The following is an 18,763-nucleotide window of genomic DNA, read 5'->3' as shown; positions in this document are numbered from 1 at the left end:
GTACTGCAATTTGGAAATCCCAAGCACTTTTAAGAAAATCTGGCAGCACCAGAACTGAATGGGAGATGGGAACAGGGCAAAGGAGGTCACACATTTCAACACTCACCTTCCATGCCAGGGTTTAGACATGTCTGCTATTTAAAGCTTGTGTACCAACCTTCCCCAGCTCAGGAAGGTTGGAATATCAGTGACAGATCAATTTTCTCCATGTAAATACTCCCCAAATAAAACAATTCAGCAACTATAAACAAGAAACTTGTGAAATCTACTCTATATTTAATGCAGCTTCAGTGCATCAGGTTTAACTGCTCTTGCTCCAGGCAGTGCTGGGTGTTACCTGCCCAGCACCAGCTCCTTCTGCCCACATCGGTGGGTGAGCTCTGATGGTGGTCTCTGTGACAGCCAGGGATAAAGAGTTCAAAACAAGATCTAGTTTTGTAACATTAATTTTTTTTTATTAAGAAGACAGATATTTTATAGTACTTCTTTTCCTTTGTAAAAATGGGATACATGAACCAATACAAAATGTGAATGGGAACAGATGGATATGTATTTTCTTACACTGTAACATCTTCCATGGACACCTTAAAACAGAACTGGCCTAAGGGGAAAAAATAAAAAGGCCGGGTAAATAAAGAACAAGGTTGTTTATCATCAGTTTCGCGTCCTTCATTTGTGATCCTCCTTTAAACAAGGTTGTTCTTTCTTCACGCTTCAAAATCCTAATGATCTAAAGCTGTACAAAGTAATACTCAACAATACATTTCAACAGTGCACTGTATACTGAAGAAAAAATACATAAACCGATATACAACTAAAATTCTTATTTTCCTGTTTTTTTTCTCCTGTTTTTATGTGGGGTTTTTTTTTTTTCATTTTTTTCCAATGCGTGGGGCCGAAATTTTTGCAATCTACCTGAGACGGAAAACACCAATCAAACACATGAACCTGAGACATGTCAACATTGTAAGTCAAAGTTACATCGGTAACACTGCACTACGGTACACTTCCAAACAAAGATGGGCTGCTCAAGGCCAGGATGCCCGTCCCGTCCCGCCACCGCCGGGCCACGGAGCCCCCGGCCCCGACCTGGCTGCTTCTCACCGCGATGGGGTTTGGCAATGGTGCTGAGGGCTCAGGACAGAGCTGCGCTCGGCAAAATCTGCTCGGAAAAAAAGGGCGTTTCGCGAGGTTCTGCCCGTGAAGAGAAGGGGAAAGACGGAATACTGCCCGGGAACGGGCTCGCTCGCTGCGTCAGGCCCCGCCCCGTTCCCAAAGGAATCCCGCACTGTAATGATCCTACCAAAAACAACAATTAAAAAACGAACGCACAAAAATGCCCCCCCGCCCCGAAAACCCCTAAAAAGTCCCGAAAACCTGACGCTAAGATTAATGCTTCCCTTAAATAAATCAGATACATTTGCCACGTAAACACAATTAAAAAAAGTATCGCTCGAAATCCATGATTACTCACCAAAAAAAAGTCAGCATCTATAACTTTATACCGTCCTCCCGCTGCGGTTTGCTACCTGCCGCTTCTGATTCCGCCTGAGCCAGAGTCTCCCGTGCACCTATGGCTTTAGTGGTCATTAGCACGCTCGTGTTAACGCGAATTCCCACGTTTTACTTAGCGGGTAGAAAAAAAGGCAGTTTTGTTCATCCAGCTGCTCTCCAGGTCTGGGCTCACACATCAGAGGGGCTTTACCTGCTGCCCCTGCGGCTGCCGAGCAGGAGAGGATGAGGAGATGCCCCTGCACCCGGGAGGGCTCTGCCTGCCCAGCAAGGAGCCCACTCCTGCGTCCCCGTGGCCGAGCAGCACCTCTGCCGAGCTCCAGCCCATTTCCCAGCCGCCACCATTGAAAGCACCTGAAACAGCCACAAAGAGGGGCTCGGGGGGTGTTATCCGAGCCTTGACGGTGACAGGGGAACGGGACACGGGCACACTGAACTGCAAACTACGCATCTAAAATGTGCTGGTTCTCCTCCGATGAGCTCGAGTTCTGAACGGAAACCGGTGAAGAGAAAAAAGGGGAAACACCTTCAGAGAAATGCACCTACTCCACGGGGTCCCAGCTGGCAACTCCAGAAACAGGAAAGGGGAAACGAAGAGCCACAGAAACCCGAAGGGAACTAACGCACAGAAGCCCCTCTTCTTCCCAGCCTCCCCCCGACCCGAACGAACAGAAATTAAACAAGGCACAGAATCTTCTGCAAATGACTTCACTAAACTAAATCCAAGCTGGACTTGGCCAAAAAAAGAAAACCCAAACGAACTGAGGTGTCGAACAGCAGAGTGTACTTTACGAGGAATATTTTTACACAGCGAATCCCGGACCCTCCCGGCCTCACCGCTCTCCACCCATTTGCTTTTTTTTCCTTAAAAAAAAAAAGACACAAGCTGGTTGCAACTTCCAAGATCACTGTCTCTGTAGCGTTTAAATAGGGCCAGTAGTAACCGTCCACGGTTGGACACCTCATGGGAACCAAGGCTGCTCTAGATGAAGTACTCTTTCTTTTCCTCGGAGTTGTTTTGTCCCCCCTCTGCGTTGATGATGGCTGTGTCTGCGTCGGCCGCATCATCTGCTCCTTTGGCTTCATGAGTGAAGTATGTACCTGCAAGGGAAGAGGAGGCTCTGTGACTCCTCGTGAGTCCCGGCACGGTGCCGAGGGAGAGACTGATGAAGGAAACAAAAATGCCACTGGGAGAGAAACTGGGGGGTCTGTTGCACCAGACAGCACAACCTGACGAGGGAGGGGACACACGTGCCAGGCCTCTCATGCTCCAGTTTCAGCCTCTGTCTTACCTTTATGTCTGGCAAAATATCGCCCTAAAATGATGAGTAGGCAAAGCATCGCGAAGACGACGACGGCAACGACGCCGCCAACCACGGCGTGGTCCACGCTCCGTATCGCCCCCTCCTCACCCGCGCGGGAATCTGAAGAGATCAGAAGAGGAATAAGAATTGGGGACTTACTACGATGCTCTCGGCAGGTCTGGCGGCAGCTGCTCCCAGGACAGGAAGAGCTGCCCTCGGGCTCTCCAGAGGAGCAGGGGTGAAGCACGGAGCTAACTAGACAGATGAGTTCAGGCAGAGGAACTTCGTCCGGAGCCGAACTGATCTGGCAGCTCGACTTGTGAGGTGTTTTCCGCTAAAAGCAGCAGCACTACAACTACACACGTGGGAGACAGCTGGGAGAGGGGAGGGAGGGCACACGGAGTCATCGGTGGGGACCTGCTCTGGGAAACTTCCCCACAGTGCTCCCCAAATTTCAGCCTCCCTCGCGGGTGGGGCACAGGGAAGAGCAGTGCAATACGGGAGTATTAATATTTAGCTCTGAGAAATGTCATTAACGAGTGCCCTGTTGAAAATATTTCAACTTCAGCCCAAAACACTCCTTGCCCTAAACCCAGCCCACCCAGCACAGAAAATCTGTTTACAACCATCCTCTGCCCCGACTCATCTGGGTTCCACCATTAACCACCACCTTTGCTGTTTGATGCAGCCCATGAGGACACGACACTCTTGACCCAAACTGTAACAGCGACTCTGAGGCCAACAGTGAACAGTAACTGAACGGTGCCTCCGACTGCTTTACTGCGTTTATTTAACTCCTCACCACACAATTAGTTTCCTTTCAGAAGCGCCTCTCCCTCGAGACGCCGTCACCCGGGAGAGGGATGACTGATGTGGCGGAGGAACAGCTCCGGAATGAACCCCGGATGAGCTATGGCCATGTAAAATGAATGTATAGCAGTGTAAACAATTTTAATTTAAGAACGCAGCTACATCAACCCTCGCTGCAATCCTAATGGCAACTGAGATTTATAATGCAGTAAAAAACAATTATTCTCCTGCTGATTAATACATTAACATTTTGGAATAGAAGCTAAACCATTGTCTCTTTTTTTTAGTGAGTCAAGCGCGACACCTCCATTAAAATGATTTACTGGCCATACCTTACAATTTAAGCACAGCAGCAACAGAAACGGTAAAAATCTTTTAACTTTACATGATTTGTGAAGTCATATGTGAAGGATTTACCATTTAAATCTTTCACTACAAGAAGCACATGGCCCATAAATCTGTCCTGCCTGTGCCTGCCTGGACACCTCGGAGAAATGCGTTTTGCCAGGACGACTGAGAGAGCAAATGCAAGTCAATTTTTAAGAAAGATTTATCTCCGTCTCCCTCCAAAGAACAGAGCAAATCTCTGAAGCCTCCACCTCTAATAATATTTGAAGTTTATCGATCAAGCGTACAGATCCGTGACAGCTGAAGGTAATGGGGCTCTTTTGAGCCGAGACCTGATACAAAGCTTTCGAGCAGCAGCTGGGATTTACACTTTCTATCGATATTTCCAATTCTGCTCCAAGATTAAGGACTGAGGGACCCAAGTAAATAATCTGGGACCCAGAGCACCATAAAGCGCCTTTTAATTAAAACAATTTAAGAAAAAAAGCCCCTTCGAGTAATCTCTTGAGAGCAGGAGCTCCAGTGCAGGCAGGGGGATGCTGGGCTGAGCCAGGGCACGGCGAGGGACACCATGGAGTAGGGAGCCCCTTCTAGCAGCTTGGCTGAGAAGCTAAAACCAGCTAAAAACTGTGGCCAAAAAAGATTCCCCTGCAAATCAAAAACCTTTGCCGCCACGTGCCATGGCACTGTGGAGAGACTGTGCCAAGGAATCCAAAAGCAAGGCAAAGGGGAACCTTCTGTCTCACCTGCAGTGGGAACAGACCGTGCTGTGGTGGCTTCCAGTGTCTGCTGCTCTGGTGAGTGGCCAAGCATCCCCGCAGGCTGATGGGAAAGGTGCCCGCAGAGGCGCTGTGGGGTGCCAAGCTGACCCCCTTGCCCAGGCACAGGCTCTGCTGCCTGCCCAGGATGGCAGTGGGGGAAAACCGGCCACCCTGGGCATCCCGGGAGCTCCTGCTCTGACACAGCCTTCCCACCACTGCTGCAGCTCAGCTAATACGGCCTCTCTGCAAAGCAACTAAACTGGCTCATCTGCTGGAGCAGCTGCTTTAGGCACGCTGAATTTTGTTTTTTTCTTATTTTTTTTTTTTTAGAAACTTTGCGCCCAGTTCCGCTCGGCTGCACTCGGCGCAGCCAGCAGCATCCCAGCCTGGGCAGATGAGTGGCTTGTTGACATCTGGAACAGCTGAGGGGCATAAACACGCTGAGTTATGGCTCTGTAATGTGCTTCCAGCAGGATTTTGCATCAAGAGGCATTTTTTCTTCATCACCATAAATTAAAGTTCTGGAAAGACGAAGCCGTGGTGAGCTCGTGCTGGCAGTGGCAGCTTCCACGCTCTCACACCAACCCACCACCACAGAGACAGGGGCTGTGCCAAAGCCTCGTGCCCAACACATCCCTCAGGTCTTCCCTTAGGACGGCATCACACCGAGAGCACGGAGAGAAGGTTCCCCTGAGAAGGGACTTCAGCCTAAAACCTGGCTGGCAGTTCTGCTCAGCACAGTTTGTTAGGTATGAGTTGGCCTCCTGGGACATGCAGGGCTGTTTTCCTCAATTATGTCTGTTAAAGAAGACCCCTGCGAGGTGCCAGCCCCAAGTTCACACTGTTATGCACGTGGCTAAACACATCCTCAAGCTCACACATGGCCTAAAACATTCCTCCTGCAGCAGCTCCTCTCCCTGCCTCCAGCACCTCCTCAGACCTCACATGCTCCAACGGTGTGACCCATCCCCACGAGCTCTGCCTGCCAGCACCGCGGGCACAGCAAAGCCCAACTCCACCACCAGCAATTCCAACACTGCTCCCAGCAAACCCGTCTGTGCACAGGAACAGCCAGCACAGGAACAGCCCCTTCACGTCCTGCCCCTCGCTATTTCACTGCTAATTAACAAAGTGTCAGGTCTATGGAGCAAGGAATAATTCCTCAAATTTGTGCCCAGGAGAGACTTGACCTTAACAACCAGAATCTGCTTTAAATGCTGTCTCCAATTCACCCAAGCTATTCCTGCCTCCTATCTCTGATTAAACCAGAAATCACAACTTTATTGCTGAAGAGGGAACAGCCGAGATGGCAGGAACTGACAAAATGCCACATTATTTGCTAATCCTAATATGTTATTCTTCCTCAAGATTTGCTTTTCTCAGCACCAATTCAATTACAGATGCTACAAATCCTTCTGACATTTAATTCCCTCTTGTCAGGGCGCAGTAAATGTATACATGCAGAGCTTTCCCATTAGGATGTTAATATATATTGGAGCAAGCTGGATCCTGGTCTCTCCAGCAAATCGTCAGGAATCTTCCTATTATGGTTTTGGTTTGGGTTTGCTTGTGGGTTTTTGTGGGTGGGGGTAGAAGGAGGGAGGGAAGGGCACGGAAGGGACAGACATCATGGCATGTTCTCACCAACATTCCCCCCCTTGGAGCTACTCTGCAGCTACAGTGCACCTCAGCTGAACTGTTTTTGGGTCGATGCTTTGCTTGGCACCAAAGCACCTTAAAGGAAAACTGCAGTGGTAATGGTACAATCCACCTGCCAGAACTGAGCTCAAGCAGGAAAAAAAATCAATTTTTTTCTTTTCAAGTGCTGCGCTGCCTCCCCTGAAGGGCTGGCAGGGCTGTGCCCCACATCAGGGGATGCCAGGGTTCCGTGGGATGCAGCACTGAGCAAAACCACTGCACAGCACAGGAGCACTGTGGGACCCCTTCTGGGGGTGGGCAGGAAGAGACTTAGGTAGCTTTAAATTAATTTTTGCTGATTATTTTAACCAACTGCTCATGTAATCAACAAAATAGTGATTATACCTCTGGAATGGGAACCCTGAAGTTTTCCTTTAAACAAAAAGTGCAGTTCAGCAAACAGCATGTAGACAAGAAAGAAAAGGATGTGGGGCTGGTTCCTACTCATCAACAAACTAAGGAACTAATTCCAAGGGCCAGGAGCAGCACAGAGCAGATGCTGAGCTGGGGATTGTCCACCTAAGTACTGACAACCAACATCTGTGATTCAAACCTGCAGGTTTTCAGCTATGAGGGCTTTGGGGGAGACCCTTTTAAAAAAATAAATGTATTGATGATCTCCAGTTTTCTAAAATTTCTGCTGATGTAATTGCTAAAACCAGCTTTCTGTGGGCTCTCAAGAAAAATACCGGTGATGGTAATGGCAACACCCTGACAGTCTGGGTCAGCACTTAAACTGAGCTTTAGCAAAGACTTTCCTGCTCCCAACTTCTCAATAAAAAGTTCCACTCAATTCCATTTTAACGAGGTTTTAAATATAGATGTATCTAAGGATATTCCACTCTGTCAGCAGCAGCTTCTCCAGACTAAAAGCAAGACTGGATTGGACCTGGCTGCCTGTATTTTAAATCTCATTTACACCCACACCAACAGCTTCAGACCTATTTGGGTCACACCACCTCGTATTTACCTTCAGCGCTCCCCACGCTCTCAGCAGTGGGTCCCGTGGGGCTTGAAGCAGCAGGTTTGGGCCCACCTTGGTGACAGGAATCCTCTGCACCCACGAGCATCCTGGAGCACCTGAAGGCAGCAGCTCCTTCCAGTGACTCCCACAGCTGGGGTGAGCTGGCACCGGCCCCCCTGAGCCGCTGGTCCTGCCATTGCTGCTTCACACAGTGTCCCTCCCTGGGTGCCCCAGCACCCTCTCCAGCTGACTACACTCTCCTCCACTCTGTGCCAGAGGTGTGGAGCAAAAGCAGCACTGGGAGACACAGCCTGTCCTGCTGTGGTGTGGGAAAGCCCAGGTTTTATGCAGCCCCTGCTGCGTGGTGCTCCAGTCTCCTGCCCCTCCTCCTCACCTTCCTCAGCCTTTGCGTTCTGTAGCCCAATGCTCTGCAACATTTTGGGCTATCTCTGGACCACCCTGACCCTCCCCTATGCACATTGTTGCTGTAAAAGCAGAGAACAGAAGAATTCTGTGGAAATGTAGTTTATACATTAATTTTGGCATGTTGGGATTTACTGCTGCACTCTCACAAAAATTTACCTTCTATTTCTGGGTGAAAATTACTGTCAAACTCCTGACATTGGACAGTGTGGGCTTAACTTGTGTGTGTGCACATGCTCAAGTTTATACACAGTGAACCCACTGACAGCTCCTGAGCTTCCCAGAGGTGCAGGCAACATCTGCATCACAGTAGGGGAAAGGAAACCTATGCCAATGGCTTTGAAGAATTCCTAACTTAGCCATCTCTTCTAACTCTGGTTATTACTTAGTTTATTAAATGATTATCACACCAACCTGACTGAAGCTCCCACAGGTCATCATGTGGATGCTAATGGCCCTAAGTCACTTGGGCACTTCTGAAAACCTGGTTAGCCAACTATCCCTTTTTCCTCAAGGTAGGAAACGTGAGGATTGCACTGACATCTCCCCACTGCACTTGGGGTCAATTCCTTTGTGGAATGAAGTTTTTGAAATGATGGAGCAGCACTAAAGGTAGGGCTTGGTGGAAGAACAGGCTGTTGTTATTCCATGAACACTTAGCCACGATGTGGGAGGACAGAAATCACTGCCTGTGTGTGACAGGATGAGCAATAATGTTATTCTTTCCCACAGTGTGGCGTGGAGAGGACAACCCCTCCTTTAATTTATTGAGGGGCTGTTAAAGAGCAGCGTTAACCTGCCTGTCGTATCTTAATTGAATTTGGTCTAATTTAAGCCAGAGAAATTTGAGTTCATCCTTCTTCAATCAATAAGCTCCCCCTTCAGCGACCCATTTCAGGATCGCTTCATGAAAAATAACGTGCTTTGTTTGAAGGGCTGTGCTTACCCTGGCAGTGCCCAGTGCTGCTCCCGGGGATCCTCTGCTGGGAAAGGGAGCCTCGCTCGCAGTTGGCAGCAATGGATCCCCCAGCACCCCCTCTGCAAGGTGCTGATCAGGTTTGGATCAGGTAATCCAGCCTGATGTGGAGGCTACGTGGGGCTGTCGTGACCGTTCCCTGTTTTACAGGAGGTACCAACGCTCTGGAGGAGAGCGGGAGAGCTGGCACACACACACACACACACACACACACAGACAGTCTGTACGTGTGTGCGTGTGCAGGTACACACCCATACATCCGTGTGCATGTGCAGGTACACACACACACACACACACACACACAGACAGTCTGTACGTGTGTGCGTGTGCAGGTACACACACACACACACACACACACACACACACACACACACACGCTCTCAGTGGTTTGCCCTCACGGTTCAGCGCTGCAGGAATCCTGCCTGTCGGACTGCACTGGGCTGCAATAAGGAACTGGGGTGCGAGGCCAGCCCTCTCTGCACCCTGAGGGCTCGGGATGTGAGGAACAAGAGGAGGATTGCAAGAGGCACGGACACACAGAGCTCGGCCAGGAAGAGCAGGACGGCTCTGGACTCAGGCTACCTGGCTGGAAGGCAAGGGATGCATTACTTAATTGCACGGTCGGCAGAGCCTCCGTTGAAGCTGTTAGCGGGACAGGAGTACCTGGAAGGAACAGCACACTGAGCAAACACGGCAGCAGCTCTGTGCCCGCCACACCACGGTCTCCCATGGGGTGGGCACATGCCCTGCATCCCACAGGACAGTCCCCAGGGCTCCCACTGCCCGCTCCCGCTGGAGCAGAGGGCAGCATTCCCGATGGAAAGCTCAGCTCCAGCACTCACCTGGACCACCCGTCTGAGAGCACAAATGTGCTGACCTGGGGCCAAAAATGGGACCTGGTTTCAGTTTCCCAGCACTCTGAGCAGGGGCTACAGGATGGAGACTGCTCAGTTTGTAGCAGAGAACGGCCCAGGGCTCTCTCTCTAGTGCCCCCCAATACCTGATGAGGTATGATCCTGGCCACACCTGACCAGGAATGATTGCCCTTTGGGCAGACAGGAGTGACCGAGAGCAACAAGCAAAATTCTGAAATTCTTAGGAAAAAAAAAATTCAATCAGTAGCCAAACTGGATGCTCCAAAATGGACGTTCAGCAGCGCACAAAGGGCACTCACTGTGGGCAGTGGCTCTGTCTGTGCTGCATTCCTATAAGCTGGGGGAAATTTTGGCTTCCATTCCAGATTCAGAACAAGGACAACACTGAGCTGTGTGCTCTGGGAAAGGTGTGAGCCCCTCTGGGCAGTGCAAGCACTCTGCAGCCTCAGCACAGGCTGCAGAGACTGGCACTGGTGGGAAGGGCAGGTTGCAGAGCAGACACCAATTCTGGGCAATTCCTTTGTGGTCTTCATTCACCAAATGGTGTATTTTTCCTTAAAAAATACAATTTTGCAAAGTAAAAAAGCTTATCAGAGCAAAACAATTATTCCCCATCCCCTCAGGGATGTTCAGGAGCCCTGCTGTGTCTTACCTACGGGATCTGGACTGGGCCCACAGCAATAATTGTTAGCATAGCTCAGGGTTAAAACACACCAGGAACAAATCCATCCTTTCTGACCTCTTGACCAAAGCACACTAGTAGTGGCTGACAGGATGGGATGCTCCTGATTTGACTGGGTGAAAGGGAAGCACCTATTTGACAGAATGAGGACTTAGGTGTCTGCTTTTTTTGGGGTTATTTTTTCCTCCATGCTGGAACCCCTGAAGGGAACAGCAATGAGCCCCAACCCCCCTGGGCAGACTCTTCCCGGAGGGACAAAGGGCTGCTCCTGCCTTGTGGCCGAGATTCTGCACCCTGTCTTGGAGTGACCACATGCAGCCTCAGAGCCTGGCAGGTACGATGAGTCTGCAGGGATGCTCTGCAAGTGGGAGCAAAAAAATCGGGTGGATTTCTATAGGAAAGCATGAAGAACAGGGATTTCAGGTTTGTACCCCTGGTACAGGCCCTGTTCTGAATATACCAGATGCATCCACTGAAGATGCTGTTGTGCTTCAATCTGGATCACCACTGATTGGCAAGGACCAGCCACGGGGATGCTTTTATGCCCCTTCCAGTCCAGTGTGGACAAAAAAAAAAGGTTGAACCATTTACTTGGTTTTGCCTCGCTGATAAAACAATCACCTCTGGTTTACCCCCAACCTGATGCTCGTACACCAAGGAATCTCCGAGCAGCCGAGGGTTAATGCCGGCCGCCCGTTTCTAGGGTGGTTTCACAGAATATGGCAGAGTTGAGTGTTTTACAAGCAAAGATTCAACTCAACCGGTCTCCCAATCAGTGCTCAAAAAATCCCAGCTGGGAGGGAACTGCAGTGGTTGGCCTCGGCGCCCTGCACCTCCCGCCCCGAGGGTGCCACACAGAAATGGGTGCCAAAACCAAAAAAAAGGAAGGAAAACCCCAACAGAAAGGAGAGCACATCCAAGCTGTGAGAGCGTGGGGAGAATGGCTGCGCCACAGCGACTGCACAATGCAACACGGCCAAGATGCAGAAATCAGAGTGGAACCAGTGTCTAGCGAAGGAGAGCAGCGGGTTACCTACGGACTAGCCCTTACCTGAGAGATCCCCATAGTCCAGCTCCTCGGCCGAATTGGGCAACTGAGTAAAGCCTTACAAGTAAAAACAAACTCGTTTTTCTCTGCGTTTCTCAAGCGACAAAAAACAACACACTTAAGAACTGAGGATGAATTTCTTGGGGGGAAAAAGAGAATGCATCAGTCACTCGCCACCGTCTGCTGGTGCGGGCAGAGCCGTCGTGTGACACGAGTGCAATCGTGGCCTTTATTACAGACAGAAACGCTCCTCGCTCTACACTGTTGGCACACGAGACATGGCATCGAGACCACTCACTCATAACAGCATGCAGAGCCCCCAAACTCTGGCTTGGGCAACTTCCCAATTTAGTCCAGGCCGATTTCGGTCCTGCCATACACAGAGCCATGGAAAACTTTCTTCCAATTTTGCACCCCATCCAATTGGTTTTGGTGGTGGTGACAAGCCCGGCCGTTTATCAGTGAGTGAAGATGAATATTGAGCCCCTTGTTTCATGGCCGCAGGGCACCTCTGCAGGCTGTGGGCTGTGTCCTCTGCCAAACCATCAGGCAAAACCAGCTTTTGTTCATTTGCCCAAATGTGATGGGTTTATGGGCAAAGCATCTGTGCTCCAAGCTCACAGAACAGTCAGGGAGGCATGCAGGCAGTCATGGCCACCACAGGCAGCCAGCGCTGTCTGTGAGGGTGTTAGTGCTGTTTGTTTGGGAGTTTGAGGAAGTGCCAGGGTCTGCAGGCAGAGCAGTCCCTTGGGTGGACATCTCAGCACTGGTCACAGGGCAAACCAGAGCCTGGAGACCACCCAGACCTACTCAAAGGAGGGGTGGGGCAGCATTACCCTGTGGGCTCACTCTTGCTGCTGGCTGCTAAAGCAAATGCATAAGTGAAGAAAAAAAACTCCCATGAAGAGATCCCCCATCCCTGGGCACTGGGGAGCCTGGAATTGTCAGCTCACAGACTGCTACCAGTGCTTGTGTGAAGCAGGAAAGCTGTGAGTGCAGTATGGTCAATGTGCAGACTGGCCCCACTGCTGAGCAGCAATACATATATATGTATTGCTCCTTAAAAATAAAACTAATTTTCAGTGACTGGTTTTTAAATACGTCACCTGAAATCTACATTAGAATTACCTTCTGAAGTGGGAAGCCATTTAGATTAATAGCAGGAAATTTGTTTGTGTGCCATTCTTGGGTTTCAGGGAGCCCTTTCCAGATTTTCAGGAGCCTTTTTTCTATGAACAATCTATAAATATGACAGTTGACTCACAGAAGCATGGGCCATGCAAAGCTGCACTCAGCAGAGGAGCCCTTCAACTTTTCTCTCTCCAAAATTGCTTCTGTAGAGCCTTCCCTTCCCTTTTAAAGGAACTACATTTTCTCACTAATGAAAAAGGGCAACGTTGCATTTTTTATGAAGCAAAAAAAAAAAAAAAAAAAAAGAAAAAACCTTTTCAAAAGAAAATGTGCAACAATTCCACAATTCAGTTTCTCTCTGCACCTGGGACACTCACAAATGCCACCGACTGGTGTTAAAACCTGTTGTGAGGCATTTAAATAGGTGGCAAATTACTTCTTGATTTTTCTCATTAAACTTTCATATCGGCTACTAAAGCCCCTCCTTTTCACTTCTGAGGGGATGAATTGAAAGTCTGCCACTACTCCTGCTAGATAAAGAAAAGGGAACTTTTCACTAGGCTCCATTTCCCTGGAAATGATAAATCCTTGGTGGGCGCAGTTGGCACAGCGAGCGCGTCCTCAGCCCGACCGGGCACCCGCACGAGGACACTGGCACCCCGGCTCTATTTAGATTCTATGGGCTCCCACACTACCTCTGTTTTTTAAGGAAAAGCCAATTTCTCTCCCGTCTCAGGCTCTAAATAAGCAATTAGGGATTCCGTTTCATGCGGCGCTCTGTGGTGCCGCGCAGACCCGCAGCGGGCGCAGACAGTGCTGTGATGTTTTATTCAACCGCCCCGAGGACGGGATCTGTAAAATATATTGAGGAACGTATTTACTATTAGCTGTACTTTTAAGTAGGGCATTTCCAAGAGGGAACGAGGCGGCTGGACAGGCAGAACATAATGGCAATGCAGAAAGCTCTGAGGCTTTTCCCGTAGCACCTGTCAAGGTGTGCGAGCAGCCGGCACTGGGGCACGGCCGGGCTCAGGCTGCAGCCAAGCAAAACTCATTTTCAGTGACTGAGCTATCAAAAAACCCAAAAAGAGCATAACACAGTAGTGTTACCTGTTCTTGTACCAAACCCTGTTAAGGCCACAATTAAAATCCCACATGGGCCTTCGGGTAAGAATTTCCAGCCTGTAAAATAATTTACCTGCTGCATTATGGGCAAGGTATTTTCTCGTCGCTCTTCATTCGCAACGGGGGTGTTTTCATTATTTTAACCTTCACTCCAGGCTTCCTGCTTTGCCAGCTTCAGAGAAGGTTTTTTTCACCCTACCTTTCCACGAGGATGAGCAAAAATTCTGCCTGTGCTGAGGCAGCAGCGCCTGGTTCCTGCCTTGGTGGGGGAGAGGGGAGCAGCTCTGAGCCCCCCATGGTCGGACAGACGGACAGGGCTGCAAGTGCAATACCCTGGGCTGGCAGTGCCTGCATCCTGGGAGATCACTCCGAGCTCTTAAAGCTCTCTGCTTACAACAGGACAAGGGGAAAATTTGGGAAAAAGTGGGCAAATGTTCAGTGTGTCCAAGGTCATGGCTGCTTGGAGACATCCTGCTTGTGTAGGGGGCAAAACGTGAGCTGGGTGTCTCACCTGAGAGGCTCCACAAAGGGCAGCACCTCACCATGTCTGAACTCTCCCGCCCACCGAGGGACAGCCAGCGGCCAGGACATTAAAAACTGGCCTGTTTATTTTGGTGGGGAGAGGGGCAGGGGAGGAGAAGCAAAAGGGCATGGCAGAAAAAGCGCTTTCTCCCCCAGCTGAGAGGTGCAGATGCTCCCGGCTCCACCAAGCTCTGCCCATTTTCCAGCTCAAACAGTGGGACCTGTGATTTCAGCCTCGCTGGCACCCTGACCCCACAGGGGCACACTGAGAGGGAGGAGGGCTGAAGCTGGGAAACCCCGGCTTCGTGGGGTGCACAAGCCTTCCTGCTGGCCATGACCATGCTGTTATTGGAGCTCTGGCAATGAACAGTGCAGAGAAAGGAGAAAGTGCATCAGAAAATTCACAGTTAAGCTCTCATTTTTCAACAAAAGAGTTAACAATGTTCGTGCGTTAGGTCACTCATGCATCGCTGCCGTCAACTCCATTCCGGGAGGAAACGGGAATGGCAGGGCCTTGGCTACCACTGGGACATGCACACACATACAGGACTCCTTCCCCCCAGTCCTCTAGGATACACTCCAAAACTTTAAATGGCTCAAACCCCCTTTCCCCAATTGAAACATTGTGCTGGCTCCACACTGGCCTTACATTCTGTTTTCTTTGCTAGCAATCTCTTTTTTGGTTGGTTTTTGGTTTTGCCTTTTTTGTTTTATTTTGTTTTCTTTTTTTTCTTCCCCCAATTCATTTAAAATTGTTTTTGGAGAAAATCCATTTGGCTGTATTCATGCCCATGCATTTCTAGTCATTCACAGACATGCTCACTCCCATTGGACATCGGAAAGAACAAATGGCCAACATACAGAAACACCTGGTATACTCCATACACACTCCAGCAACACAAGCTTGGAAAGAAATCCAGAGTCTTCACCGGAAAAGCACCCCACGAGGGCAAGCGTGGGAAAATTCAGGGCAAACGGGCTGGTTTTAAGGCAGGAAAGTTTGTAGCAGCTCGTTTGACTGGGATGGGTTGTCATTTCAGCTGACCACCTCCTTAGCAGTGATCCCCCTCACAGAAAGGGGAGGTTCAGAGGTCATCCTCAAGTTAAAAACAGGCTTTTTATGGCTTCCCCAGGACAAGGAAAAAGGAGGAAAGTCATTGGGAACTGCTTTAAAGAAACAGGCAAGGGATCTGCCTCCCATGCCACCAGTGAGCCTGCCTGGCTTGTCCTCACCACAGAGACTAATGCACGGCTACACTGAGCCTTTCCTGATGCTGAGACACCCAGAAAGGATGTCAGATCATACTGGCACTGGGGCTGCCTGATCCTTCCCAAATTTAGGGATCAATCACAAACCTACCAACATTGGCTCTGGACATTTAACACACACAGGGAGGTCGTCACGCAGAGAAAACACACGTGTGCCTGAAGGCTTCCCATCTTTACCCTAAGTGGGAAAACGCATCCAAGTAGGTAAGTTACTTGAGACATGAAGGACAAACCCCCCCTCTCTTGACATGGGGCATCACTACTGAACCATTGCTTCACTCAGTCCACCTCTGCCCTCATCCAAGTGACACCTTGAGGGGAGCAGGCAGGAAAACTGGGTACTCTGCACCCTGGATTTCTGTCAGTAAAAAAAAACCAGTTAATTTATCAGAGTTAAAAGAAACTAAAATAGCAAGGTCCAACATGGATTAGCTGTAATTAAAAATTGTCAGAGGTTTTGGTTCTTTAGCTGAAAAGTGAGCTCGTGCCAAAAAACGAGATGCTCAACTTCCAGCCTGCAGCGCGTACGTAGGCTCGCTGGGGAATGGAGGAAGCTCGGGAAGCTGTCAAGCTGTTAGCTAGACTGCCTCGAGCAGACGAGAAGGGTTACTTTGCTAGACTGCTATGCTGAGAGGAAAGTGTTGCTATTTGTTTTCCCCATCTCCTTCTGCAGTGTAATAACACAAACTTCACTGCCGACCTCCCAGGCGAGCGCTCCTCTGTGGAGCATCCCAGAACCCCCCAAGCTGCCCCACACCGGCAGACCCAGTGGAGGCCCTGTCTTAAAAACTAACTCAGAATGCAAGAAAAATGCTCAAAAACTTAAAATAAAAAAAAACTAAAATTGAATTCCTATGTTGAAAAGCCAGATTTACCTCCCATGTGTGAAGTGATTCTCCCAGCCGATGGGTGGAGAATCACCTGGCACTGCTCAGACCTGGATTCACTTCCATGGGGCTTGGGGCCTGCCTGGCACAGGATGACCGGCTGCGAAGCTCACAGCAGAAATGACAAGAGCAGACAAGACTTTCCAGCCTTAAAACCCATGTTGCATTTATGAGATGAGTCCACCTGAAACACGGTTTTCCCTTGAAGACTCCAGTTCCCTTTTTGGCTCCCCCTTCCCAGGCTTGTCTTGCCACTCAGCAGCGCTGAGAAATAAGATAAACAGGAATGTGATACCAACCGTGAACTGCCGGTTCTGTCGTCGCCGTTGTGTCTACACACGGGAACAGAGGATTGGAGGAAGGGAAGAAACAGGAGGAACAGCATGCAAAAAAAGGGAAAATGGAAAAAATGGAACAGATAATATATGAGCAAGCTTTCAAAGAACATTGCGTGACAAGCAATAATAAAATGAAAGGCAAAAAGCATTTGAAGTGAGTTGCACTGTTTAGAAGACATGCCTCCAGTTCAAAAGCTATGAGCCTGAGGAAAACAGTAAATTTTTCTCTTTTTCCAGGATCTTGCCAGAACAATTACTGGTGGTTGCAAAGTCAGGGGAACAGGAGACAGGGGAGAACACCGACACCAACGCTTTAGTTGGCGGGGACAAAACAGAAGCTCCAGAGCAGGACGAGGAGCTGAGGCTCGACACGTTGCTGTTACTCACTCAAACACTGCCCACACCAGAGGGCCTGTGGCTGGGGAATGGTCTGCTCCCCCCTCTCCTCCTCCTTCCCAGCCACCACCTGCATGATGCACCATTCTTCCAACAAAAAATGTTCTAGAACTGGCAATTGCAGACAAAGGTTACCAGTCCCCCTGCTGCAGCAGGTACCTGGTTAACAGCTACAGCTAATTAAAATATCCTGAAGTTTTTTTGGCCATTAGTCTGAAGCTGACTCTATTCCATTCAGGCTAAATCCCACTGGGAATTTCTTGAGGGCTGCTGCCTTGCTGATGGAGAGATGCTTTGTCTCTTCCAGGTGTTTGCAACAGGCAGCTTTTAAGACTGACTCGAGTCTGCAGTCTTTTCCTGACAGTTATTTCCTCCACACCAATAGGTCTAAATTATATTTATCCATGTTACCAAAATTCACTGGCTTATTTAGTTGTTGGAGCTGGGGTCATTGGCTGGAGTGGGCTGGCTCCTCAGACCGTGTCACGGACATCCCTGGAGCCAACGGCACAGGCCAGGCTCGGCCCAACCCTGCCCGGGTTCGGTGCAATGTTTGAGTGAGTAAAACCGTGTGAGTGAGCACAGAGAAGGCTCCACTGAGCACCCCTGCACAGCAGCCCAGAGCTTGGGTTTTGTAGCAACGACAGACAATTCACAGCGGCGTTTCCCCTCAGTGACATGCTGGCAGAGAACCCGGGGACGGGCTCCCTGCACGGGCAGAGGCAGCAGTGGAAAAAGGAGGACCTGTTCCTTGGCAATTTAGCTGAGGACAGCTCAGGGCTGAATTTCTGAAGCAGCAGCAAAGACAGGAATCATACAAGGAATACACAATACTTACAGATACAAGGTCTACATGCTTTAATTATGGAAGCAAAACAAATAAACCCTGCACAGTTTAACAAACTGCACCGAGATTTGCATAAGAGATTATCAAGCCATCATTAGCCTGTTTTCACTGCCAACAGAGACTGTTCTCATCTTGGCAACCAAATCTGAGGCACCCTCTAAGAGACTGGCCCTTGTTCTCCTGCAGGAGCTCTGGGGGCTGCAAGGGAACCCTTCCAAAGCCATGAGGAGACAAGAGCAGGGCTTTGCTTTGGTTTTGGGCAGAATCCCCAAATGATGCCTCATTTTAACCAAGCAAATGGTGGAGGGGGAAATGGTGGTGGAGGTGGGGGGGAAGTTGTTGTTCAGAAGGGGTAAAACTGAGTATTAATTCCTGAGATGGCATCTATAAATAGTCTCAATTTACTGTCTTCCTGAAACAAAAAAAAGTTACATCAGCTTTTACATTAAATAGAGAATCTGCTGGAAGCCAACTTGTATTGACGTGCTGGAAGAGATATTAGTCAAGAAACAGTGCAAACTGGACAGTGCATCTCGCTTCCCTGTCCGGGGACAGAGACCAACAGGTTGCACAAAATAAAGTTCTCAAGCGGTTGTAAGTGCGAACAAATATCCAAGTCAAACAACATGTTGGCTGCAGCTGGAATGACAAAGTTATGATTAGCAAATGGTTTGGATGGTTGCAATAGGAAACACAGACCGGTTAAAGTTTAGAGTGAGCTTTCAGGGAGTCCTGTTCAATCCCAGAGTCTTCTTTGAGCGGAAGGACTGCACACACCAGTGTTCCCCGAAGGGGAATAATCTTGTATTAAAGAGAGGAACACCCCAACACAGGCACACTACTGCAG

The 18,763-nt window shown here is 49.4% G+C and overlaps 1 protein-coding gene across 9 annotated transcripts in view; it reads right to left on the bottom strand.

Moving 5' to 3' along the window:
• Nucleotides 1-430: 430 nt before the first annotated feature.
• The window catches only part of CADM1 (cell adhesion molecule 1), a 137,449-nt gene continuing 119,116 nt past the window's right edge, over nt 431-18,763 (bottom strand). For 3 of the 9 annotated variants that reach the window (XM_027737758.2, XM_039385799.1, XM_039385800.1), the window contains 5 exons: nt 16,635-16,667; nt 11,405-11,458; nt 9,379-9,459; nt 2,805-2,936; nt 431-2,613 (listed from right to left, as the gene is read on the bottom strand). In XM_027737758.2, coding sequence (XP_027593559.1) covers nt 2,495-2,613; nt 2,805-2,936; nt 9,379-9,459; nt 11,405-11,458; nt 16,635-16,667 — 419 coding nt within the window. In that variant the 3' untranslated portion in view covers nt 431-2,494. The remainder of the gene's footprint in view (nt 2,614-2,804; nt 2,937-9,378; nt 9,460-11,404; nt 11,459-16,634; nt 16,668-18,763) is intronic. The other 6 variants (XM_039385801.1, XM_039385803.1, XM_039385802.1 and 3 more) reach the window with 3 other exon arrangements.

This window comes from Pipra filicauda, unplaced genomic scaffold, assembly GCF_003945595.2.
Source record: "Pipra filicauda isolate LSUMZ 115617 unplaced genomic scaffold, ASM394559v2 scaffold437_size563383_pilon, whole genome shotgun sequence".
NCBI classification, from domain to species: domain Eukaryota; kingdom Metazoa; phylum Chordata; class Aves; order Passeriformes; family Pipridae; genus Pipra; species Pipra filicauda.
The sequence above is the reverse complement of the archived record's forward strand: the minus strand, read 5'-3'. Positions and strand labels throughout refer to the sequence as shown.